The 24,945-nt window shown below is 34.2% G+C and overlaps 2 protein-coding genes across 2 annotated transcripts in view; both read left to right on the top strand.

Moving 5' to 3' along the window:
- The first annotated feature begins 14,717 nt into the window (after nt 1-14,717).
- Nucleotides 14,718-16,794, top strand: LOC119642267. Its single transcript, XM_038041368.1, has 6 exons — nt 14,718-15,114; nt 15,171-15,302; nt 15,391-15,463; nt 15,532-15,770; nt 15,827-15,986; nt 16,058-16,794. Exons 1-6 carry the CDS (start codon nt 14,812-14,814, stop codon nt 16,168-16,170), a joined length of 1,020 nt encoding a protein of 339 aa, XP_037897296.1. The 5' UTR covers nt 14,718-14,811; the 3' UTR covers nt 16,171-16,794.
- Nucleotides 16,795-20,326: 3,532 nt separating this feature from the next.
- The window catches only part of LOC119635147 (calcium-dependent secretion activator), a 5,079-nt gene continuing 460 nt past the window's right edge, over nt 20,327-24,945 (top strand). Inside the window, exons 1-2 of the mRNA XM_038029757.1 lie at nt 20,327-20,567; nt 20,763-24,937. Of these exons, the coding sequence (XP_037885685.1) occupies nt 20,905-24,937 (4,033 nt within the window). The 5' untranslated portion in view covers nt 20,327-20,567; nt 20,763-20,904. The remainder of the gene's footprint in view (nt 20,568-20,762; nt 24,938-24,945) is intronic.

The following is a 24,945-nucleotide window of genomic DNA, read 5'->3' as shown; positions in this document are numbered from 1 at the left end:
GCAAATAGTAAAAAGTAATCATTCTGTTCGGCGCTTCATTTGCACTCACTTCAATTTGTTTCGATCGTTTTGTTCTCACACCGTTTGCTCCCATTTAAAAAGGGAATGTCTTGATGGTGTTCGCTCTTTTGTTATGTAAGTGTTGCTAACGAATGAAATGTTTCATTGTTACACATCTAATCGATTCGCTTGAATCTACTGCTGTCGTTGACCTGCTTTCAAACTTTAGTCATTTTCTTGTAAACCAAATCCTGCAACATTTTTATTAAAGCATGAGTTGTTTTCCGGTTAGTGTTTAGCTTTGTAGTATCTATAAATAAATCAATTTTTAAATATTATTGTGGATTTTATCGATTTTGATTAGAATTATTACATGTTATTATGTTGTATTATTGTTACAATTATTATAAAAACTACATGACGTTATCATTATATTTTGTTTTTGTTATTCATATTCAATGTTGATCTTGCAATTTATGCAAGATATCAGTTTACAGCAAACGGTGGGAAAGTCTGGATATGACGCATCAAAATATTCCCCTTGCGTTGCATTTTGACACTTCAAGAAAGCTGATTAGAAATGATCGTGTCAACTTTTACATATATTTATTTTGAATAATTTATTTCAATTTCCTATGTCTTCTCAAGAGAAAATCGTCCCAGTCAACTGCGTCGAAGGCATTTGCGTTATTTATTACTGCTATTCAATTTTAATAGATTTATCTCTTTTTCTAGTTCTTCCATACGCCAAGTACACTTTTTTCAAGTTTAAACAATACTAATGGATTTGCCATATTATATAATTTGATTTAATTAATTGTTCTACACTCTTGTTTAGCGATTAGCATGACAATCATGCACGTAACAATGTTTACTTAAGGGTACCAAGAGAATAAAAAAAGGAAAAAAGACACTTAAGTGATCAGAAGAATTGCTAAGCAACAAGATAAAAAAGGGTTATCGAGTCTTTTGTAGGAAAGAACAAAATGAATGAACTTTTAATAGTTACTTTGTTCGACGATAATAGTAATATTGTAATACGCACAATATTATCGGAAAAAAATTTCAATATAGAGGAATTTTCATTTTATAAGAATTATATACTTGTCAGAATCAATACATGTTGCTTGAAAATCTGTGTGGCCTTATTTATTGTCAGAATCATAATTGATAATCATATTGTACTGAATTTTATATGTGGTATCCAGAAATTGCACGAGGAAAAGTACTTTCCTATGTCATATGAATTTCAGAAGAAAACAAAACTGACGACAGTAAACTTCAAATTAAAGCTATATCTATTGTCAAACTCAAATTTCCAACACCGATATTTTACAAAGAGTTCATCATTTAAAAGTAGCCTTATATCGTTTTCTCTCTTAAGTTAAGATCTTAATTATTGTTTTTTATTACGTTTGAAACATTATCGTGGACAAATTCAGCCACAATGCCTCAAAATTGTAATAAAAGTCTTCAACGGCTTCTTAATACATTGCAAAAAAAAAATTAAAAAATAGGTTATATACTTAGCTTCTTCAAAAAGCTGATAAGTGAGAAATATATGTAAACTAAAACTATTGTCGTGTTGTGGTTTAAAAATTGTAAACTCACTGAATGAAATTATTATCTGTTTCTTGTAATGATCTCAAAGTATGAAAATTCGAAAATGAGATAAGTTTATAAATTATTCCATACGGCCTTTTTTAATGTAATCAAAAAATTTGAATATAACCAATGAAACAAAGATATGCGAGAATATTTGTAACATGTACTAAATAATAATAAGCGTAAGTGATCTAAAATACAAACTCACACAATTATATTTTTTTTGTAAATTCTGAACTGAAAATCTTGTATTTATTGTTACTATTTAAAGTTTTAATTATCAAATTGTCTCGCTATATATATAAGCAATAAATTGTATAAGATATTGTTTTGAAGAAAAAAACAAAATAGTAAATAAATAAAATAAAACCGAAGACTTTATTAATTTTATTTTCTTTTTATCGTTATTCGAAGGGTGGAGGTAAGTATACCTTAACAGTTGGATGTCGCCGAGCGGTGATCGAGGTGAACAGCGAGCAATAATCAGTTTTAGCCCAATAGTAGTTTTCCAGCACCCTTAGTTTTTCATGGAGAGACTGAGAGCAGCGGTCACATCTAATAATATATCCTGACGGACTAAGTTTCTATAGGTCTAATTTTTTTAGGATTATCAATTTTGGCTTCTATAACTCGCAATTTTGAAAATAATTCTGTTCAAAGATTCAATATTTTATACTCACTTTTACTAATTGTACTAGATTTTATAATATGTTTTCTAATATTTTTTATACGATTTCACGTTCAGTTTACTGTAATTAAATTTCAACTCACACGCCAACTCTTGCGCCATTTTATTAATTATACTATACACAACTTTTGGACAGCGTATATTTGGCTTGTGCATCCTTTATTATATTAATTGAACTTATCTCTCCGTCGGTCCACTTAATTTTGCGTTCAACTTACAAACTGTCAAGACATATTGACGCAAGAACGAACGCTAATGAAAATGGTTGGGGTCAATCCACTTTTTTACCACTCCCTATATAACGACAGTTGTACATCGACAATCTAAAATCGTATGAAAAAACTGATTTGGCTAGGGTAATTTTTTTAACCCCCTCTCATATAATCGTTCCAAAGAAGACAATGTCATTACATGATAACAAGGTTCCATTTTCAATATTTCATGGTGAACGTCAAATCATAATATTAAATTGACGTAGAAATCAACCTTATCAAACATAGACCTAGTGGGTTTATATTTTGGATACCACCGCAAATATAACGATTCTCAGTTGCAGGTATGCATGTACACTAAAACCAACTTTTGCCCCTCAGCCCGTCAAATTAAACATATGTCGCGAGGATAGCTCCGACGTTGCCAATTTTCAAAAGTAATAAATAATATTAATCAACTTTTCGAATATTATTATTCAATTGCTTTTTTCCATCCAAAAAAAGTTATCAAAAAATTTTTTTAGATCGTTACAGTAGCTTCCCCCTTAAGGACAATCAACGTGTTGCTGCTCCGATGTCAAGAGATTTAGAGAAAGGGACATTCTAACTTGATTCATCTTTCAGGAATTTAAACTCTAATAAAGCATACCCGGTCTACATTACCCTATATTTTTTTTCATTTCCTTTTACTGAAAATGTCGTGAAAATGATGATTGTTCGCTTACATCTGCCCGTTTTTAGCAAAAACGGCCAAAGATATAATTTTTTGCTGAGACTGGGAAATTTTATGGCACCTGCTGTATTCTCCAGAACTAACCTCTCCCGAGTATCACTTATTCAGATCAGTCATATTTAGCAGGTCAACGGTTTCCGGTTCGATGGCTATTTCGCGTCCAAACCCCGAGGTCAACGATCGAGCTACCCGATAAATGGTAAAAGACAATAAGTAATGATGATGCATATTTGGATTATTAAGCCTTGTAGCAATTATATTTTAAATAAATTTCAATTTTATCAAAAAACATGTAACGAATGCCCAAGAGGGGGACGGGGAGAGTTTATTATGCCTGAATATCCCGGCTGGCGTGTTATAACAATAAAAAAAAAGCGAAATATAAGTTATGTCAATGTTACTATTCTGGTGCCGTCTATATCTGTTAGCTTATCGCAATGTTCGACTCTCTCATCCTTTGTCCGTTGGCTCGTGTATATGTGTCTGTTTGTCTGTTAAGCTAATGTCGGCTGTTACACACACCCATCCTACGTTACCTTCATCAAACTATTTACATTTTTTGATTATTAATTTATTTAAAGAAGCTCGTATTAAAGTGATCACTTGCGTCCGAACTTTAGGCTTTAGGCTTACGAGCTTCATATTATATTTAACGGCATAAAATAGTATCACCATTTTGAGAAGATTCTTCGCTACGTGTACCATTTTAATAAAATTCATCCGAGCAATTTGTGTATATGTGCATTTACATATTGCGTTGTCCTTGCAAAGTTCGTTTGACTTTCACGCATCAATATTATCAAATAAAGAGAAATAAAAGAATGTTTTTTTTTTTTTACCAAATCTGTTTATTTCACATAGGTATATCAAACTTAACATACATTACAAGAAATTAATTGTAATAATTTTTTATATATATGAACAAATTTATACAAAATAAGGTAAGATTTTATAAAAATTATGAGTTGAGGTTGTTTAAATTTAATACATATCCTATTAAATATAGAGTTTATATTTGTTATTTTTTATTCTAATTTATTAATGTTCACTTAACTATAAATATGAACGTGCAATATATTGTGCGTTTATTCATATATGCTTTTTTTCAATAACTGACCATAGTCAATAAATGCTTATATACTCAAGCGTCTTTTTCATTTTTTCTTTTGTTTGTTTGTACATTCCACTTTTGTGTGATGTAATTTTGAATTATTATAATTTGCGAATTTCGCAAAATCTGATTGTTGGATATAAATCAAAATTTATTTGTATGACACTTTAGAATTTAATGCAACATTTTAGCTGACTTATACTAGTGAATTTTAGTTTTTTGTTGGACTCTCCATGAGACCACATACATATTGGTGATTCCGATGTAATTTAACTTTATTTTTATAGTCTCTCTTTTTAAATAAAGCTTAAAAGACGCTTTTTAGACATCTTAAGAGATGTCGCTTATAAATCAAGTTAAAAACCATCATACTTTTAGATTAGTCAGGTCAAAAAATCTCAACAAGAGGATGCATTACGACAGCCCAATCGAGGCAATTAATGGCACGTCGCGCAACATCAGCAACATTTTCAATTAAAGCGTTTGAGTTATCCAGCAGGAATAACAACAAACATCAGCATCTGTGTTGGGTCAACCATTACAGACATTCATTGACAATTTGCTAGGTCCCCTTTGTATTGGTTATTCCGGACAATTAAACGTATCATTTTGGAGATAGGCTTCAAAAGATAAAAGAAAAAACATTTCTGCAAGTCATCATCAAGCAAGATGACGTCAGCTTCAGATTTGCTCAAATTGCAAACTGTTGCTGGTGAAGGCATACAGCGTATTATACGCAACTACAAGAAAGATTCCGCTGATAGGAAGACTAAGGCATACTATTATCAAGAAAGGTACCGAACTTTTTCCAACGAATCGGATGCATTTGACAACACAGATGGCAAGTTGCGCATACTTGTCCGTGATCAGTCAAACATTGACAGCAACTTGGAGCTCATTATTACTGCGGATCTTAATCAAGATATTAGACCGCAAAAGATATTGTAAGCATTGTAACCTGCTGTTATTTTTGGTATTTAAATTTCAAACCACGGACTCGATCGACTACAATGAAAGGCCGTCTCGTCCTCCACATAAAACAGTTGTGACATCAGCCACAAATATATCATTGCCAAGTAAAAGTTATGTCTTACTAGCAACGGGTAGAGTAAGAATAATTGCAGTAAACGGGAATTCGAAGAAGAATTCCAAGCATTTTTGGGTTCAGATTCGCAAGTGAACCGTCCAGCCGAATGCGTCATCAAACGGCTGTCCATTTCAACACCGGAAGCTTCGCCCGAATGTTACGAACGTATTGGCAATAGACAACAAAAATCGACAGAGCGAATAAATGTGCAGTTACCAAGAAATAACGATTTCTCAAAAAATCTGGAAGCATTCGTTCTCCCATCAATCTTCCCGGTTCAACCAAATCAGCAGTCCGATATTTCTACGTGGAATATTCCAGCTGATTTATACTTCAACCAACCGAGCACAATAGACATTCACTTGGGCGCAGAATATTATTTCGGGTTTATTCAGAATAGAAAGATAATATTATCCGATAATCTTCCAATTGTTTTAAATACATTTCTTGGTTAGATCATCACTAGTAAACTATCTTAAAATCAATCCGCAAATACTAGCGCAACATGTGCAATCTCCGCTGTTGACTCAAATTCAGAAAGCAGTAAACTGCTAACTGTGTTGATTGAGCGACTTCGAAGAATGGATTATGATGGTTCTTGCAATAAGTGTATCACAAAATGATCAACAATGTGAAGAACACTTCATTCAATGCTCAGAAAACTCACGAAGACCGCAACTAAGGATAGAACCTATCGGAGATTTCTTGGGCTTGAACGTCCTAATTTCGTGCAAGAATATGAACAAATGGGGCATGTGACATAAGTCAACATCAGATGAAAACCAGATAGCACCACAAAAACATTGAGTGTAGCCTTTGATGCATCTTCCAGAACATCAACGGGCTACCCGCCTAATGATTTAATGCACACCGCTCCAACATTCCGAAGGGAATTGTTTTCAATATGTTTCCGTTTACACATATAAGCCGTCACTACAGCCATTGAGAAGATGTATGGACAAATTCTGTTGCATCCGACAGACCGAAAATATCAAATGATTTTATGAAGAACTAATGCATCATCACCTGTGAAATTCCATCAACTCAACATGGTCACATACGAAATTCGCACTGCATCATATCTAACTGTTTGCAAAAAATTGGATCTGAAAATGAAATCAGCAATCCTTTAGGCGCTCAAATGCTAAAGAACATCTTCTAAGTAGATAATGGACTAGCAGAATCAAATTGAATCACAACAATAGTTAGTGTGCATCCTTTGATCACCTTCAGCGATCTCAAAATTTATCGACACAAGTTTAAAGGCAAGCTTCCTTCATCTACTTAACTACACATAGTTGCTAATTAATGCGCCCTAAAAGACATTTGGAACCGCAGCATATCTTCGAGGCACATTGAGGGACGGTACAATACTAGCAGATAGTGTCTGAAGAAGTGAAAATTTTATATTTTTCAAAAAAAATAAGAAATAAAAAAATTAGAAAAAATAATGAAAAATTGAGTCGTAATTAATTGGGCAAACTAAAAAAGCAAAATTTATTGTTGATTAATATAAAAGACGTATATTGCCGAAAACATTGAAGAAATAATGGACTACGTTGCATATGTGAAGATACAAGTGGGAGCAGTTTCAAATTAGATTTAACAAGTTGTTAATTTTTTTTTTTAGGATTTCGAATGTACATTCGGTGAGTTGTTATTTTTATTGTTAATATAGATTATAATTCTTAATTTTATCATAATCTTAATTTTGAGTCTGATACACAATTGACACTATTAAGTTAAGACATTTATAACAATAACACCTTAATAAAATGTTTGTAAACTAATTATGTTGTTTTGATACTGGCTGGCGAAGTAAGCGAACACTTAACACACTCACATACACCACACAACCACTTACATCTTACAACTTTATAAAGATTCTATAGGGCAAAATTTCGTTCATGAGCCCCTTCTTTGGCGGAGAAGAGGAAGAGAGGAGTGTGATGGTGGAGTCTTAACAAATAAAACATGTTCGTACAATTTTCCAAGTACTTAGGAAACAGAAAATTTCATATAATTAAAAAAAATGAAATACTGTTAAATATAAACAAAGAAAGTAGCATAAAAATAATTGTGAGATTCAAAGAAAATTGCATTCGTTTGAATTTTTGTACACACATACTTATCAGCGATCAACGTAAAAAACAATATATATACGTATATTAATATATATTAAAATTTTGCGTTTTTAAATTGGAGGAGAGTAGGTATGTAAAAGAAAATCGATCTGTGCATTGAGAGCGAAAGAATCAGCAAATCATAGCCTTTTTCTTTAAAATAGAGCTTTCATTACTTCAAAAAATAATGGGGTAATCATATAAGCAGTCGATCATCGCCGTATTCATCGCTTGGTTCTTTTAAGAGAAAATTGATTATCGGCAATAGGCTAATCATGTCGCCAGGTTTCCAATATTTACCCTCAAATTTCCCATTGCATTGTTAAGAGAAAGGTAATAAATGAGAGCAAAACTGACTTTCATTTGTTTTGTATAAACAAACTACATATGGTAAACAATAACAATAATGCAAAATGAAATAAATAGAAAATTATGTAGAATTTGTGTTAGGCTATAAAATAATAAATTAATTTAATGCTGACATAATCATAATCGATTTACAAGAAATTTGTATTTAATTGCTAAAGATTTGCGGAAATTTCGTGCAAATATATGCGATAAAGTGTTCAATTCCAAGTTGGCGACACAAAATAGGCGGGGCTAATGGAAATTTCATAGAACAATTTCTTCATATTCAAAATATTTAAGGAAACAAAGATGTGATGTGCTAAAGTATTGCCAACAACAAATTGCTCTTTAAACAAACTTATTATTTATTAAATTATTGCAATAAAATAAAACAAAAGAAGATAGATAATGAATACAAGACGCAAACACTTGAAATAAGAAATCACAACCGGAACGAGTGAACAATTAGAACATAGTTAGTTAAACATTTAGTTAAATTAGATTTAACAGACCAGTCAAAATGACTGGTCGTGCAATTTCATGATGAGTGTCTTTCACTTAGAGGAGCTATGAAACAATCAATGAGCAATTCAAAGACAAAAATGTGAGGGTAGAGTTCGCCAGACGTAACGAGGCGTGGCTATAGAGTTTTTTTTCTCAGAAACGCCTCCATAAATTACGGAACTATAATTTCCCTGTGCTGTGAAAAATCTCAAAATAACAAAGTGCATTAGTGCGGAGCATTAGAACTCCTTCGAAATACCTCATCGCGCGTCGAGGAGCAAAGAGGAAATATTCGTTTACCTAAGCAACGCACGTACTATCCGCACATGAAACACATTCTTCTTAAGACTTGAAACGAAGAAAATAACAATATGCAGTTTTCACACAAGTATTTTTAAACCTTAACTTAAATGTACTAATATGTGAAACAAGACAACGCATGTTACCTAATATCGTAGCAATAATTTCACGTTAATGAATAATTACAATATAATCTGATTCGATCGTCATTCGTCTAATTCTCACGGTGATAATGTAAGAATTTATATCTTAAGACAGTTAAAATCATATTTTTTAATCAGTAAAATATGGACATACAGAATTTTGCAAACCGTATCAACGTGACATAAGAATGGGTAATATATAAATAACTGACTCGAGTACGCTTAATAAAGTCATTCAAAGAACTTTAAATTTTAACCACAATTGCTGCTAACCTAATTTTTTTTCCATAGTACGTTCCGTGCATTCACGAGTGCGTTGAGTTGTCGCAAGCTTGCGCCGACGATGCTTTTCGAGAAAAAATTTTGCACCTCTGTCTTCAGTCAGAAGAAAGAATTTGTTTACATTAAGAATAAAGAAGCATAAAGAAAATTTTCGTAAAAACAAACAGTTGTCCATATGCTAGGCGTGAAGATACATTGTTTATAGAAAATACACCCATTTACGTCTCTATACCGACAGAATGCTTTCCTCAACTTTATGATAATGTGTTTTGAATCTCCGACAACATTTAAGTTCACTTGACTCAATACAAATACATCAACACGATTCTATTAGAGAAGGTGCGCTTTTATGAACTAGGCATAACACTAAACGTCTCCTAGCCCACATGGCAATGATCAGTTGACATTCATAATTACTCAAGATTATTTGAACGTCTCTCCCAATTAATGTATCGGCCATCGGTTTACCACTCAAAGAGATATTGTCCTCTTCCTAGTCACTATTGCTATTATTTTCACATTACGCGAATTACTAAAATTATTGTTCACACCTGTAAGGTGCCTACCTAAGCCTCTCAATATTATTAGCAAATGCCAGTTTGCGTGTTAAAGACTCAGACAAACTTGCAACAAACTTATGATTAACGATTTATGTAGTCTTCGCTAAGGAACGAGGTCAAATAAAAATCTGTATTTTCTTTTGCAAACAATAACAAAACGAAACACCAATCATGGCGAGAAAGTAATGGAATAGCTGAAGTCAGATATAACCGACAAAAATCCAGAAAGAAAACTAACTAATAATCCTGCAAATTCATCGGCAAATTAGTGTGACTGAAATCAGTATCAATTCCCCCAGCTTCCAATGAATTGTCTTGTTTTCTTTTATATCTCGAGTTTTAAAGAAAATATTTTTGCATCATCTTCTTCAAAGGATTGCAAATGATATAGTGTCTAGTGAATTTTGTAGTGTGAGAAGTGATAAAGTACGGAAAGTATGGAAATGTCTTATGAAATCGATGAAAATTGTAAAAGTAAAAGGGTGCCTTCAAGAGTGGATTCATAATTTGGCTGAAAATCTTTATATGCGTTGATGACAATCTTTAAAAAAATAAAATATAGCGGCGCAAACCATTGTGTGAACGTAAAATGTCTCAAACGCTGCACATCATGAAGACCATACGCAGAGAACTTACGAAGTGTAGAATGGCGAATAGAAGCGATAACATTCGGCTAGACAAATAAAATATGATCAGGAGATTGTAAAACCCCAGTAAAAATGACAACCTCACTAGCGTAGTCCAAAACTGAGATATTCTCAGGTACGAAAATGATAGTTTTGTTAATATTATCCAGTAAAATTGTGACGTGCAAAATCGGAGGCACCTCCCTTTGCCGTCCACAATATATCTATTACCTTGCATCACGAAATATAAATCATATAAACTCTATTAAAATGTGAATTGTATTTATATTTTTTTATGTGAAAATATATATTTAACTATGTTCAACCCTAATGTACGTAAACAAGAGCATATAATGCAAACTTCCTTGTAATAAGGCTTCGACGTAATCTATTATACACAAATAAATCCACATGCCATTGGCTTGCCCCACATACACGAACTTACGACTCCCATTACAATCTTCGCGAATATGGAATACACGCTTGATATTAAGCATGAACACACTTCAAAACGCTTAGAATTGCATTTCTTAATAATAACCCAATTGTAAGCAAATGCAAGAATGCAAGTTGATGCTAAGCGCACCCATTCATAATTCATAATTGTGCTTACCATAGCATTAAATAGCTTCATTCTAAAACTTAAGTAGAAAATTAATAACTAAGAAAATAGATGTGAATAGGAGAAATTCATTAAGGAAAAGATGATTCTTAGTTAAAGGATCAAAAGCCGCGCTCCATTCACTCTACGTTGTCTAGAGACGCTTCTAGCCGATGCATGTTAGCATAATAATGAAGTTGCATGATTTGGCGTACCGAAGCCCCTACATTTATGCTACATTTATTAGGAACACTAGTCTCTATGAGAAGAGCCTCTGCCATTAATATACAGTTACATATACTCAATCTCATTACAATACATTCAAAACATTTCCTTTTTCAAGCAGTTCACATGAAGATCATTTCTAACCCAATGTCATATTCATACATTTCACAATACGCAGGTAGACATTTTGCTGTGCACAAAATCAAACGATACACTAGAATAGAGATTTATTCCTCAATATATAGAAAAAGCAATCATCTCTATAGCAATGGTATAGGTATAATGACAAGATATATAGTATATGTAGATATACGCGTTTATTATTCTAGTTAAATGTTCCTGATAAATGTACATTTATCACCATATAATACATACATATATATATACTCATTAGAATACTTTTTATTTACTGTAATTGTATATATTAATATTTTATGTATACTAATGTTTTAGATAAGAACATATCTCTATATGTCCCTGGCAAATATTGAACTATGAGTAAGGCAGCAACCAACACAGTATAAATAGCGCGACAAAACGCATAATTGGGGAGATGATCGCTGGCCTTACATCGGGTGAGGTCATATAGAAGCCACCAGCTGGATAGATCGTCTTTCCTTTGTTTAGTAGCACAGGAAACCTTCACCTTATCGAGGTGAAAATCAAAAAATCGAGTGATTGGGGTAAGTACAAGGAAGCCCTCACCACATATAACGCCGAGTTGAGGCGATCAAAGTAGGCCACTTGGGACAGCACTGTAAAGACATAAATCGTTTTCCACAAGTAGCGTGGCTCCAGAAACCTCTAGCTAAAGACAACAGCTATGGTGTATGCGGTCTAAACAAACCAAGCGGAAATTACACAATAAACCCCGAAAAAATTGGCCGTCTCCTAATGGAGAATCACTTTCCGGGACGCCTGCGGGATGCGAAACTAAGACACCGAGAGAAGGACACATGCCGAGTTCAAGGGATCATAGTCTCGCTACCAAAATCTTCCGCAACTGATTTTCGTGTAGCTCATCGAACCACTTCATTGCTTAATTTCTAGTCGGAGAGTAATGGAATATTGTTTCACCATTGTTTGTCTTTGCTAGCTTTCGCATTAAATGCAAGTATGCCACTCAATAGTATATGGACGTGAAAAATATATACTGGTTTGAGCTCTTTTCCTGGTATTGACGATTGGATGAAATTAAGGGGTATCATACTTGCAACTTCGCTGAGAGATTCCAACATGTCAGTCACTTGAGAAACACACAGTAAAATTAAGTCGATGAGCAAACTTCAAACCCAATACTACATGAATAGCCTACAAATAAAAGTAAGTGTAACAGCACATGCGCCTAGCAGGTGACCCAACTTATTCTGCTCTTTGCTTGGAATTACCTTAGAATCTGTCATTATGTGCCGAAAGACCTAAAACTTTCCACAAACGTTAGGCAAATTCAATAAAAGTAGGGTTTTTTAACATGTGCGAAGTACAATAATGTAACAAATACCTAAATGTTAAAGCTATATATATAATATATTGAAAATATATTGTTGTTAGCTTCTAAAAGTACTATAGGAGGTATGACCATCTCGCACATGTATCATGTGTGAGCAATATTATCGGCCGAAGAAAAAATGAAATTTTTTGTTTAAAATGATCGAAGTAAGAAAAACGATGGGCAAGCAAAATTATTGAAAATAAAGCATAAATAATTGCTAATAAATATAATATTAAAACTAGTTTTTCTTTAGGTATTAATTGATCTTTCGGAACCGTTAGAAAAAGTTTATAATCGTTATCCATTTTCTATTTTATAATTTCCGGCATAAATGTTACACATTGGAAATAATTCATACAGTAATAGTTTACAAAAAACAAAAGCTGTTCATCAGCTTAGCATTTTCAGTTTCTTAAGACTATCAAAATACATGTACATTTCTTCTTCCGGCAACTGCGTTGAAGACAACAGTCGAAGATACAAGCTAAGCACATGGGTTTACATACTTAATTTTTGTTTAAATATGCCGCAATAGTAATAATCTATGCATAAATTTCTTTTTCAAAAATAATTTGACATTTTCCTTAAACAGTAAATTTAAAACAAACATCAATACTTGCGTTTTTTGTTGATTTGCGTTAACTTCAATTCAATTTCCATTACGTTAATCCAGTAGAAATTCCGATGTGTTATTTGCATTAATGAAATTTGATTCCAACAATTCCACTAATACTCCCTTAGCGGTCTATTACTGCGATCGCGTCACGTTTTGCCTCTTCAATAAGGGTTATTGTGATTAATAAAATTAGAGCTCTTGTAAGCTTCCACTGCACTAAACTCCTTTAAATCGTATTTTAAAATTTAAATGTCGTTTTAATACTACGAGAAGCAGTCATTTTAAACCAGTTATTAACATTAATTTCACCACCTCGCACAAGCATCCACATTTACTTCCATTGTACGGAAGACTGTTTCTAGAATTATACATGTATTAATAAACCAAAATTGTGAAATAGAATTAAAGCATACGCCTTACCATTCTTATTCCAATTGTATGATGAAAACGCGTACACGTTACATAATAATAATATATGGACTTCATTCCGCTGGTCTGACCAAAATCTTAACTTGTGTTTGACAAGTTTGCCACTGAAAGTGGCCACTGACGAAACTCCAAGAACTTCATTGCAAATAATTGGTGAAACCAATATGACGACTACGCGACTCTTCTTCCACAAAATACATTTGCAACATTTGTATACGCCGGTAATCGCCATATTACACAGCTGGAAAAATATAGTAGTAAATAAAAATACAATTGATGGGAAAATAAGGACCTAAACACGATTTGCGAAAGCCAGTATGAAGAAATGAACCAATGCGACATAAACATAGAGCAAAACAAAAAAAAAAAAAATGTATGCAAAAACTTTACTATAACGTATTTTGCAAAGAAGCACAAACATCAGGAAGAATTAATTGTTTATTTTTAAAATTGACTAAATTGCATTTTGCAGGAAAAGTGTTAAGAAGAACATTTCAAAAACAATTGATAATTCTAATTTAAACAAACACAAGTCTTTACAAACACCAAATAATTCATTTATTTTGCGTTAATCTAGGTGATCTGGAACCTAAATGCACTATTACGAAGAAAGAAAATGTTTTGATCCATTAGCAAGGATTAAAACCATAGAATTATTTTGTGCGAACACTTTTGCTGTCCAAAAACCTACTCGTGCGCAAAATGTACTCAACGTCCCATTAAATTGATCGCGAATAAAGTTTATGAACCCAGGAAGTCATCAGCTTATCAGTTATCCGATTGCACAAATATTATTTGATTATATTACACATTATCAACTCACTAGTTATATTTACATAAACCATACCTCGGACCATATGAAACGGAAAGATTTAAATGCAATAATATTTGAAAAAGTATTATTATTATTTTAGACATTTTGAAAAATTTTGGAATAAAAATGGTAAGAGTTTGAAAACGTAATGCAACGCTGCTCTAGAACTGATTGCATATGTTTTCTTAGATAAATTTCGACAAATCTTATTTAAGAGATAAAGTTTAACAATTTATGGGTTTCCTACAATAATTATTTATAAAGTATAATAATTACAATTAATAATAAATAAACAATAAATCACTTATAACGATGGCAATGGGTTTAATGGAAACTTCTGTAGATTATAGCACAAATATACAAAAGTGTGGAGAAATAACTTTTAGGTTGGAGTTTGACAAAAAAATTTACGGACTTCACTGTGTGTTTTGCAGTGCGATATGTTTACAATTTGATGCATTTATAAAGCATATACAAGAAGAACATGAAGCTCAACTTACGGGTTTACATTCAGTGATGAAAGAAGAGCTACATTTGGAAGCTGAACAGCGCGGTAACGAAACGTATAATAATGGCTTACGATGGAAAAATGAAAGAAAAAAGAACCAAAAGTTTGTAAGTATGATAAAAATAGCGGCGACAAATAATGTAAGCGATTCTATATTCTATAGGATGCTGCAGTGGAAACTTATATTGTCAAAGAAGAACCAATGGAATCCGAAACGAATGGCTTTAATGAGATGATAAGTAAAGTGGAAACTGATCTTAGTGATAGTGGTGATAATAGTCTGGCGGCAATAAATGTAATCACAATATTATTATGCATCGTTAAAAGTTGATTCTACGATTTATAAAAAAATATTTGAATAACTTCGCTTCTATTCGTTAAAGGTAATGCAGTATTCTAATGAGTTTAGAGCCGTACTGGATGATAGTCAATTAGCTTTTGAAAATTGCTCAAAAGGTAAATTATTTCTTTTACCAGCGTAACATAGCAGCATTGCTTTGCTTACCTGTGCGTTGTTTTTGCAGCTAATCTTGAAACGGTCGTTTTGAGAAGGGTTTCCAAATTAGAAAAAGACCTTGAAAGGACAACAAATCTTTTGAGCAAATTGAGTGCTGAGATGCTGAAAGTTAAACGTGACGTTAACAAAATAACGAAACACAATGAAATCGATGAGAAGGAGTTACCAATACAGTCCTATGAAGTTGTTGAGGATTTTTTGAAGTTTGATGAAAAATATAAGGACCCCGAAAAACTGAAACTACTGGTGAGTTTATTGTATAGAACGTATGAGAGTGTTACTTTATGCTTTGATCTCCTCAGTCAAATAATTTTCTTCATATTAATGCACCTACAAGTATCGCCTATGTTTTTAAGTGTTGGCGTTCACTGTTAAAAGATAACGCCGCTAAATATCTCAACTGGACAGGTACAGGCAGCAAACATCCAGTACGAACTTTGGCAAGTACTACAGCCATAAGAGGTACTTTATCGTCTTGTTATTAATATATATGCTGAATTTTCAATGGCAACACTTCATGTACAACTTTTCAGATGCTTTCGCCCGGAAATATCCCAATGATCCAATTGAAGTATTTGAATCGAAAACGAAAAAATTCTTTCTGTATGCTAGTGATCGAATTTCTAAGAGGCGACAACAAAAATAGCTTATCTTTAGATACAGATTCCGAAAAATACTCTTCCATTTTTACGTCATGGAATGGCACTGATTTATATATTTGAGAAAATTCCATTTTTTAAAAGGATTAACTTTTTAAACGCTCGGTGATCGAATAATGGAACACTTGGTTCACCTGCATATGCCAGATAGATCACTGTCAATGAAATAAAATGGGACGATATCCTTTGAAAGATAATTGAAATCACCGAAATAATTTGAATTTTCTAATAAATTTGAAAATTTTCCTTCTCTAGTAAAATGATGCAAAAGTTTGGTTCGGTTTATTTGAAAACTTTCCGCATTTACTAACACTTACAATGGCTTATAATCTTAAACTAGATAGCTGGATAATTTCTTTTGATTATTTTCATGGACCAGCTGCTGTGTTTTCGTTAAACGAACTATATGTACTGTGTTTATGGAAGTAATTGTTTAAGCGTGTCTCCTCTGAGCCAGATTGTACTCATGACTAAGTTTATTAATTACAGAAAATTCTAAATATTAATCTAATTTGATTAATTGTCCCAAATACAATAATAACCAAAGACAAAGTTTATCAGATTTCGAGGAAGATTTAAATAGTATCTATTCATCTGCCTTCTCTTAAATATCTTCACAATTTTTATTACATGAATTCGAATCAAAACAAATTTAACAATCCAGAAAATTATATTCGATCATGACCGAATCTTTTATATCCATCACTATTGTCATAAAAAAAGACAAAAAGTAAAAGAACTAAATTTTCATGCGGTGTGGCTGCAGCTGATTTTTTCTATTTTCAAAGCATAAGTTTTTGTGGCATAGGCTTGTGGGCGTTGTTAGGGTGTCTTTTGAAAAGTTTAGGTCACTTCCAAATTCTTTTGCAAATTAGAAGCCGTTATCTTCAATTTTGCGAACGGAACAATCTTTACCACAGATACTACACAGTTGGGCGGACGGACAGATGAACAGGCGGATATGGTTAGGTCGATTCCAAATATGAAATTGGCCAAGAATTTATATACTTCATAGTGTTTTCGAAGCTTGTTTCTGCACGTTATAAAGGTATTGAAAAAATATTAAGTTTTGATATAATGACTATAATAATGGACAGGCGTGGGCCCATAAAATATGCTTCCAAATTTTTGTACGTATATCTGTTATAGTTTATAAGTAATGAGCGAAAAATCTTTTTTTTTCCTTTCGAAAAATACTTGTTCTCGGTTTACGTGGTGCTGTGAGCGTGTGCTTCGATTTTGATTCATTTTCAAGAACTTTCCATGTTTCTGCCAGATTTGAACTTGATGGCTTCATTTTTGCGGGCAGCAGAATGTTTACACACGGATATGTTTAAATCGGTTCAAATGCTGCCGCTCATCAAGAATATATATGTACTTTGTGGGATCTCTGAAGCTTCCTTCTGGATACTGTAAACGTTTGGATAAAATGAATAGTGCCCTCATCCATCGGTGATGAGTAAAAAAATGCAACAATAAAATACACACGATACTACATTACAGCAACAAAATACATATGGTCTTTACTTTTGAAATGTAAACAATAGCACGTGCAGAGCAAATGTAAACAAAAATTAGAGTTTGCGGCAATAAACACAGACGGTACCAATGCTTTGTAACAACAACCACACGCTGTATAAGCTTTACAACAAGAACACAGAAAAAAGCTTTAAAAAATACTAGTTTTTTTTCAACAGGGTTGTTATTCACAAAACCACATTATTGCAAGTAAACTATCAGAGTTATAAATAAGAGCGGTACTGCCAGACGCGATATATTGTAAATTAACTGTGTATTGCATACGAAAACTGTGAAAACTTTAGTCGGAAGATCAACAATTCTAAGAAGGAAATGGAACTTTATTTAATTCGTAGATAATGAATGCACACAATTATGCGTTATAAGAAAAAAAATATTTGCGTAAGTTATGCAAAGCTGTACTACAGGTATGTGAGCTCTAATTGCATTCTGCGATTGAAACGTTGCTTTCTAAAGTGTTTTGCACTCATCCTTTCAAAAAAAATTTCACGTTGCCGAAATTATTAAATTAACATATTAATTGATTTATCTACCCCGTCCATACCAATTAAAAAAGTGATGACTATTTTATTTTTTTATTTTTTAAATTATTACCTCACAATTGCCAATTTAAATTTTTTAGTTTCATCGTCAAACAAATTAAGCTGATATCGAACTATTACTATAATCATTTGGATCATTTAAATGCCAAATTTCTAAGGGACATCATTTTTTACTCCAAAATATTCGATTTCAGGTATTATTTGATATATAAAACAATTTTTCAAAATTGTCTTAATCCTAATTCGTTATCCAGTAAATGATAAAAAAAGAGCAAGATTTTTTCGTAATCGTCAGATTTAATTGGGTAAATCGCTACTTCTATTAGTCCCTGAGATGCCTGAATGTAATTATTTAAATATTTGTAATGAATCCGAATCAAATTTATATAAGTACAAATCGTCGGAAATACGAGATTTTCCAATAAACGATGGCAAGTGAAAGAATACTTGATCCATCTGCAAAAGTTCCGTTATGTTTGCGTTAACTCGAAACGGCACGCATCTTCTTCTTCCATATACAAGACTTGATTTTGGAATCGCAAGAACTCCCTAAATATTAAGGATTGTCACATCATTTCCATCGTGAATATAATGTAGAGAGTATGCAAATAATTAACTACCGGTTAATTAGTTAGTGCAGAGGGACTGGAAGGAGTGGGTGACAAAGAGCAACGCACGATATTATTTTGTGTGCTATGGAATTACACATTCATAGGTCGCCGTTTCACATGACATCTTCTCTAATGTAGGTCTTTTCCGATTATCACGAATCAGTTGCTCGAATTCACACGCATGCATGAGAAGGCTACATATGTTCAAAAGAAATAAAATTCTTGCTGTAAATATTACGTTTTCCAGTAAATTTTTCATAGCAAGGGACAATAGTAGTACGTGCATCCCATTTGCCCAATTGCACCAAACAGCAAACGTTTGGCATGCAAATGGAACTTTTCTTCAAATTGCACAACGTATATAGGAATATAGTATGATTTTTCAAAGGGCGGCGGGGCGTGATATTTCAAAATTCCGAATCCAAATGGAAAGCTAAGTACACTGGTCGATTTTCCTAAGCACAGCTCTGTTTGGAGGTTTTCTTCTCTTCTCTTTTTTGTTTTTTTTTTTTGCTGTTTTTAGCCGAAGGGTTGCTAACTAGAAAGGTGGTTACTTTCGATTTAAAAAAGTCAAGTAGGATTCGGAGCGCACAAGAAAATCAATACATGTACGTTTTCATCACATATATATGTAATATGTAATGTATATATATATACATATATGCATTTAATAATAAAGTGATATTAGTATTGCGTATATATTGCATTATGTTGATAACTGAACTTTGTGCAAATCCGTTGAAAAGGGGATAAGATGTATTAAAAGAAAATGAATAAAAATCAAATTATTTAAAGTAAAAGTGTTTGTTTCATTTTTGGGCTTTTTTTTCGGTTTTTTCTTTGAGCATTTATTCAACGAATCAAACAGAGATTATTTTATATTATTAATCTTCGAAAAAATTTTGATAAATGTTTTACTTTTTTTAAATAAATCGACCATTTGCACAAGTGCGTGTGTAAATGTAATACGTAATGCGATTGAGCGAGAACTTGTACACATAACGGTACAAGTTCAGTCGTTATTTAAAGGGATAGAAGTGAAGTTAGTGAATGTGTGCTAAAAATATAATATTTTCATTTACAACAACGTGAACGTGACACATTTGAAAAATCGATATAAAAAAGAGGAAAAAAAAAAAAGAAAAAAAAAAAAGTGAGATGAATGAATGAAAATCGCTTTTTTTCCATTTCTTAGGTAAATTTCTTTGCTTTTCCATCCGTAATTCAATAATTTATTGCAATTCAAAGTGTATTTAAGGTGAAAATTTAACGAGAGAATTCTGCGAGACATTTGATTTATTGCAAAAAAAGTAAAAAAAAAAACGAAGAAAAAAATTGTCTTCAATTCTTATGTTATGCAAAGTGAGAGCGATAATAAAATTGTACATTGAATGTTATTTGTTATCTTGCACGCACTACCTACAGGTATAAGTGGTAAAGTATTTTTTTTTTTTTTTTTTTTTTTTTTCCGAGAGTTCTTACCGCAGGTTAGGAAGGATATAAGAATTACTTGAGAGCTTTGTGCGTTTCTTTTAATACGTAAACATTTTCTGGATGATTTAATATTTATATTTAGACAACTAGTTCAAAGTTGAAGGCTTTGAAAAAAATCCCAAAAATTAGGACATCGTCGAGCTCTGGATGATGAATGCAGTAAGAAAAAATTATTAAATTTACGTTTATCGTCTGAAGGTAACGACTAATCTTTTCTCTATTAAATGTGTAAATAAAAAAAAATAAATAAAAATAAATTTGAAAATTAAAAAAGAATTTTTTTTTCTTGTAACTATCGGTTACCAATTAGTTGTTTATCGTTTTTTAGCATTGTTAGCAGCGTTAGGGGTAAAGAGTGCTATTTTAATGTATGTATTCATGTTATCGTTACAGTTGCAGTTAATGAGGTGTTTGTCCTTTGCGAGTCGTCGTTACTCATCCATTTTCGGTCTGTTTGGCATTTTGCACGCAGAGTGACTAGCAATTGTTAACTAATATTTTGTAAAGAAAAAGCAAAACAAAATATAAAAAGGAAATGATTGATCCCAGTTCCAGTGAAGAAGAGGGTGATGATGATTCGGTACCAACACCGCAATCAGCCCAAAAGGGCCGTACAAGTGGCGGTGCAGCTGCAGCAAAACCCGCAGCTGTTATAACAAGCACAGATTCAGCTAAATCTTCTACGGCCCGTCATAATGGGGATATTAGTCATAAGACACCGACCGCGAGCGTTGCGCCGAACGGTAGCGGCCCAGCCGATAGTGGTTTAGGTGCAACCAGCGGTAAGAATGAGTTAACTGCTAACGATACTACAGCTGGTAGCAGTATTTCTCAAGAGACTCTTAATCAAAGTGCTGGCTCGTCGTCGCGTGGCAATTCTTTACCGCGTCCTATATCGCCGTCGCCTTCTGTGGCCAGCGATAAATATGATGGATCGGGTACACAAGGAAAACAGGGCCTTGAGGAGGAAGAGCGTAAAAAACGTATTCAATTGTACGTTTTCGTATCACGTTGCGTATCGTATCCGTTTAACGCAAAGCAACCAACCGACATGACGAAGCGTCAACCGAAAGTCACGAAACAACAGCTCGATTCGATTACACAACGCTTTCAAGCCTTTCTTAAAGGCGAAACGCAAATTATGGCCGATGAGGCTTTTCGTAACGCCGTGCAAAGCTATCATGATGTATTCCTAAAATCTGAACGCATCCTTAAAATGGTACAGTCCGGCTCATGTTCCCAACAAGATTTTGTTGAGGTCTTTCGCAAGAATATTGAAAAACGCGTGCGTTCCTTGCCCGAAATTGACGGCCTTAGTAAGGAAACTGTATTAACTTCGTGGATGGCAAAATTTGATGTGATCCTCAAAGGTTCTGGTGAAGAAGATATAAAAAAACCCGCCCGTCTTCAACAATCATTAAATAGTGAATTAATTCTTTCCAAAGAGCAGTTATACGATATGTTTCAACAAATTCTTAGTGTCAAGAAATTTGAACATCAAATTTTATTTAATGCATTAATGCTGGACTCGGCCGATGAACAAGCCGCCGCCATTAGACGCGAATTAGATGGTCGCATGCAACGTGTTGGTGACATGGAAAAAGATCGCAAATTGATGCCAAAATTCGTTTTAAAAGAGATGGAATCTCTATATGTGGAAGAGCTTAAATCTTCCATAAATCTTCTTATGGCCAATTTGGAATCATTACCCGTCACCAAGGGTAGCATGGATAGTAAATATGGTTTACAAAAATTGAAACGTTACAATCACAGTACGCCTTCATTTCTTAAAATGATTTTACGTTCTCACGGGTCCTTATCTAAGCTGGAGGGTGATGCTGAAGAAGGCATTACGCAACTCTCCAAATTAGATGTAGTATTAACCTTCCAATTGGAAGTAATTGTTATGGAAGTCAAAGGCCTTAAGTCGCTAGCTCAAAATCGTATTGTGTATTGCACCATGGAAGTGGAGGGTGGTGAAAAACTGCAGACGGATCAAGCCGAAGCCTCTAAGCCCATGTGGGATACACAAGGTGATTTTACAACGACTCATCCCTTACCTATAGTTAAAGTTAAATTGTACACCGAAAATCCAGGCATGCTGGCCTTGGAAGACAAAGAGCTTGGTAAAGTTATTATTAAACCCACCCCACTATCATCGAAATCACCGGAATGGCATCGTATGGTGGTGCCCAAAAATCTACCTGATCAAGATTTGCGTATAAAGATTGCTTGTCGTCTCGAAAAGCCTCCCAATATGAAGCATTGCGGTTATTTATACGCGATTGGTAAATCGGTGTGGAAGAAGTGGAAGAAACGTTATTTTGTTCTAGTGCAAGTATCGCAGTATACATTTGCCATGTGCAGTTATAAGGAGAAAAAATCGGAACCATCACAAATGATGCAATTAGATGGCTTTACGGTCGATTACATAGAAGCCGCAAGTGCCAGCCTTGTATTTGGTATTGATCTTAATGGTGGTCGTTTCTTTTTTAATGCGGTACGGGAGGGAGAATGTATAGCATTTGCTTGTGATGATGAAAATGAGTGCAGCTTATGGGTTATGGCCATGTATCGGGCCACTGGCCAATCGCACAAACCTATACCGCCCGTAACTCAGGATAAAAATTCAGCCATATCGAAAATTCAAGGAGACGCCGACAAAGCGCGTAAGCATGGCATGGAAGATTATATTAGTGCAGATCCATGCAAATTTGATCATGCCACCCTTTTTAAATTATTACAAAATTTGACTCTAGAATACCGGCTTAATGATCAGTATGCTTCCTTAGGTTGGTTTAGTCCTGGTCAGGTTTTTGTGCTCGATGAATATTGTGCACGTTACGGAGTGCGTGGTTGCTATCGTCATTTATGTTATCTCTCCGATCTATTAGATCGTGCCGAGAAAGAGTTTATGATAGATCCAACTCTTATCCACTATTCCTTTGCGTTTTGTGCTAGCCACGTTCACGGCAATAGACCAGATGGCGTGGGCAGCATAACACACGAGGAAAAGGAAAAATTTTCAGAGATCAAAGAACGTTTACGTGTGTTGCTCGAGTATCAGATCACAAATTTCCGCTTTTGTTTCCCGTTTGGTCGGCCAGATGGTGCTCTTAAAGCTACCCTCTCATTACTGGAAAGGGTGCTTATGAAAGATATTGTAACTCCAGTGCCTCCCGAAGAAGTGAGACAAATGATTAAAAAAAGTTTAGAGTCCGCCGCTTTGGTGAACTACACACGTCTTTCCTCTGAAGCGAAAATAGAAGAAGATTTACGGGGGGAAATTGTAGTGCCTGCTGCCAAAAAACTGGAGGATCTCATTCATCTGTCCGAACTATGCGTGGATATTCAACAACAAAATGAAGAACATTATGCCGAAGCGTTTGCGTGGTTTAGTGATCTTCTGGTCGAGCATGCCGAAATATTTTGGTCTCTTTTCGCGGTCGACATGGACCGTGTATTGGCGGAACAGCCACCCGATACCTGGGATTCTTTTCCTCTATTTCAAATACTCAACGATTATTTACGAGCCGATGACAATTTGCGGAATGGCCGCTTCCATCAGCATCTGCGCGACACATTTGCGCCGCTTGTGGTTCGCTATGTGGATCTGATGGAATCGTCCATAGCCCAATCGATACATAAGGGTTTTGAAAAGGAACGCTGGGAAAGTAAAGGCAATGGCTGTGCAACTTCCGAAGATTTATTTTGGAAGCTCGATGCTTTACAATCATTTATACGGGATCTACATTGGCCTGATGCCGAATTTCGTCAGCATCTAGAACAACGATTGAAAATGATGGCAGCTGAAATGATTGAACAGTGTATACAACGTACCGATGCTTCGTTTCAATCGTGGCTAAAAAAGAATATTGCCTTCATTTCCTCGACCGATTACATTGTACCGTCAGAAATGTGCGCCATGGTAAATGTGATACTAAATGCTAAAAATCAAAGCTTTAAATTGACGACCATAGATGGAATTGACTTGTACAAATTTCATGCTAAAATTGATGATCAGCTCGATAAAGCGAATGTAGCCATGACACAAGGACTTATCGGTAAACTTATGTCTGTGCTAGAGTCGACTTTGTCGAAATTGGCTCGCTACGATGAAGGTAGCCTGATTGGTTCTATACTTAGCTTTACAAATGTCTCCAGCTCTGGCAAAGATCTCGGCCAGAGCTATGTTATATTTTTTCGCAACAATATGGAGCAGATACGCGGTAAAATTGGCGATGACTTATGGACATTGAATTTCTTTGAACAGTGGTACGCGCAGCAAATTAATATGCTTTGTAATTGGCTTTCAGAGCGTCTGGATCATGCGCTCCACTATGCTCAGGTGCAAGCATTGTCGCACATCATTAAGAAAATTTATTCGGACTTTGAGTTACAGGGTATGCTTGAAGAGAAACTCAATTCCAAAGCATATCAAACTGTTGCCCAGCGAATGGCAACCGAAGAGGCTACCTGCGCCCTCACCATGCCCGATGTTGCTGAAACCGATGAGACTGGTGAAGATGGCAGAGGTGCCGACGGTTCCGAAATTGATGGCGAAGAAGGCGCAGCC

Source organism: Glossina fuscipes, unplaced genomic scaffold (assembly GCF_014805625.2).
Source record: "Glossina fuscipes isolate IAEA_lab_2018 unplaced genomic scaffold, Yale_Gfus_2 0, whole genome shotgun sequence".
Taxonomy (NCBI): domain Eukaryota; kingdom Metazoa; phylum Arthropoda; class Insecta; order Diptera; family Glossinidae; genus Glossina; species Glossina fuscipes.
This window is presented reverse-complemented; position numbering and strand designations above follow the sequence as displayed.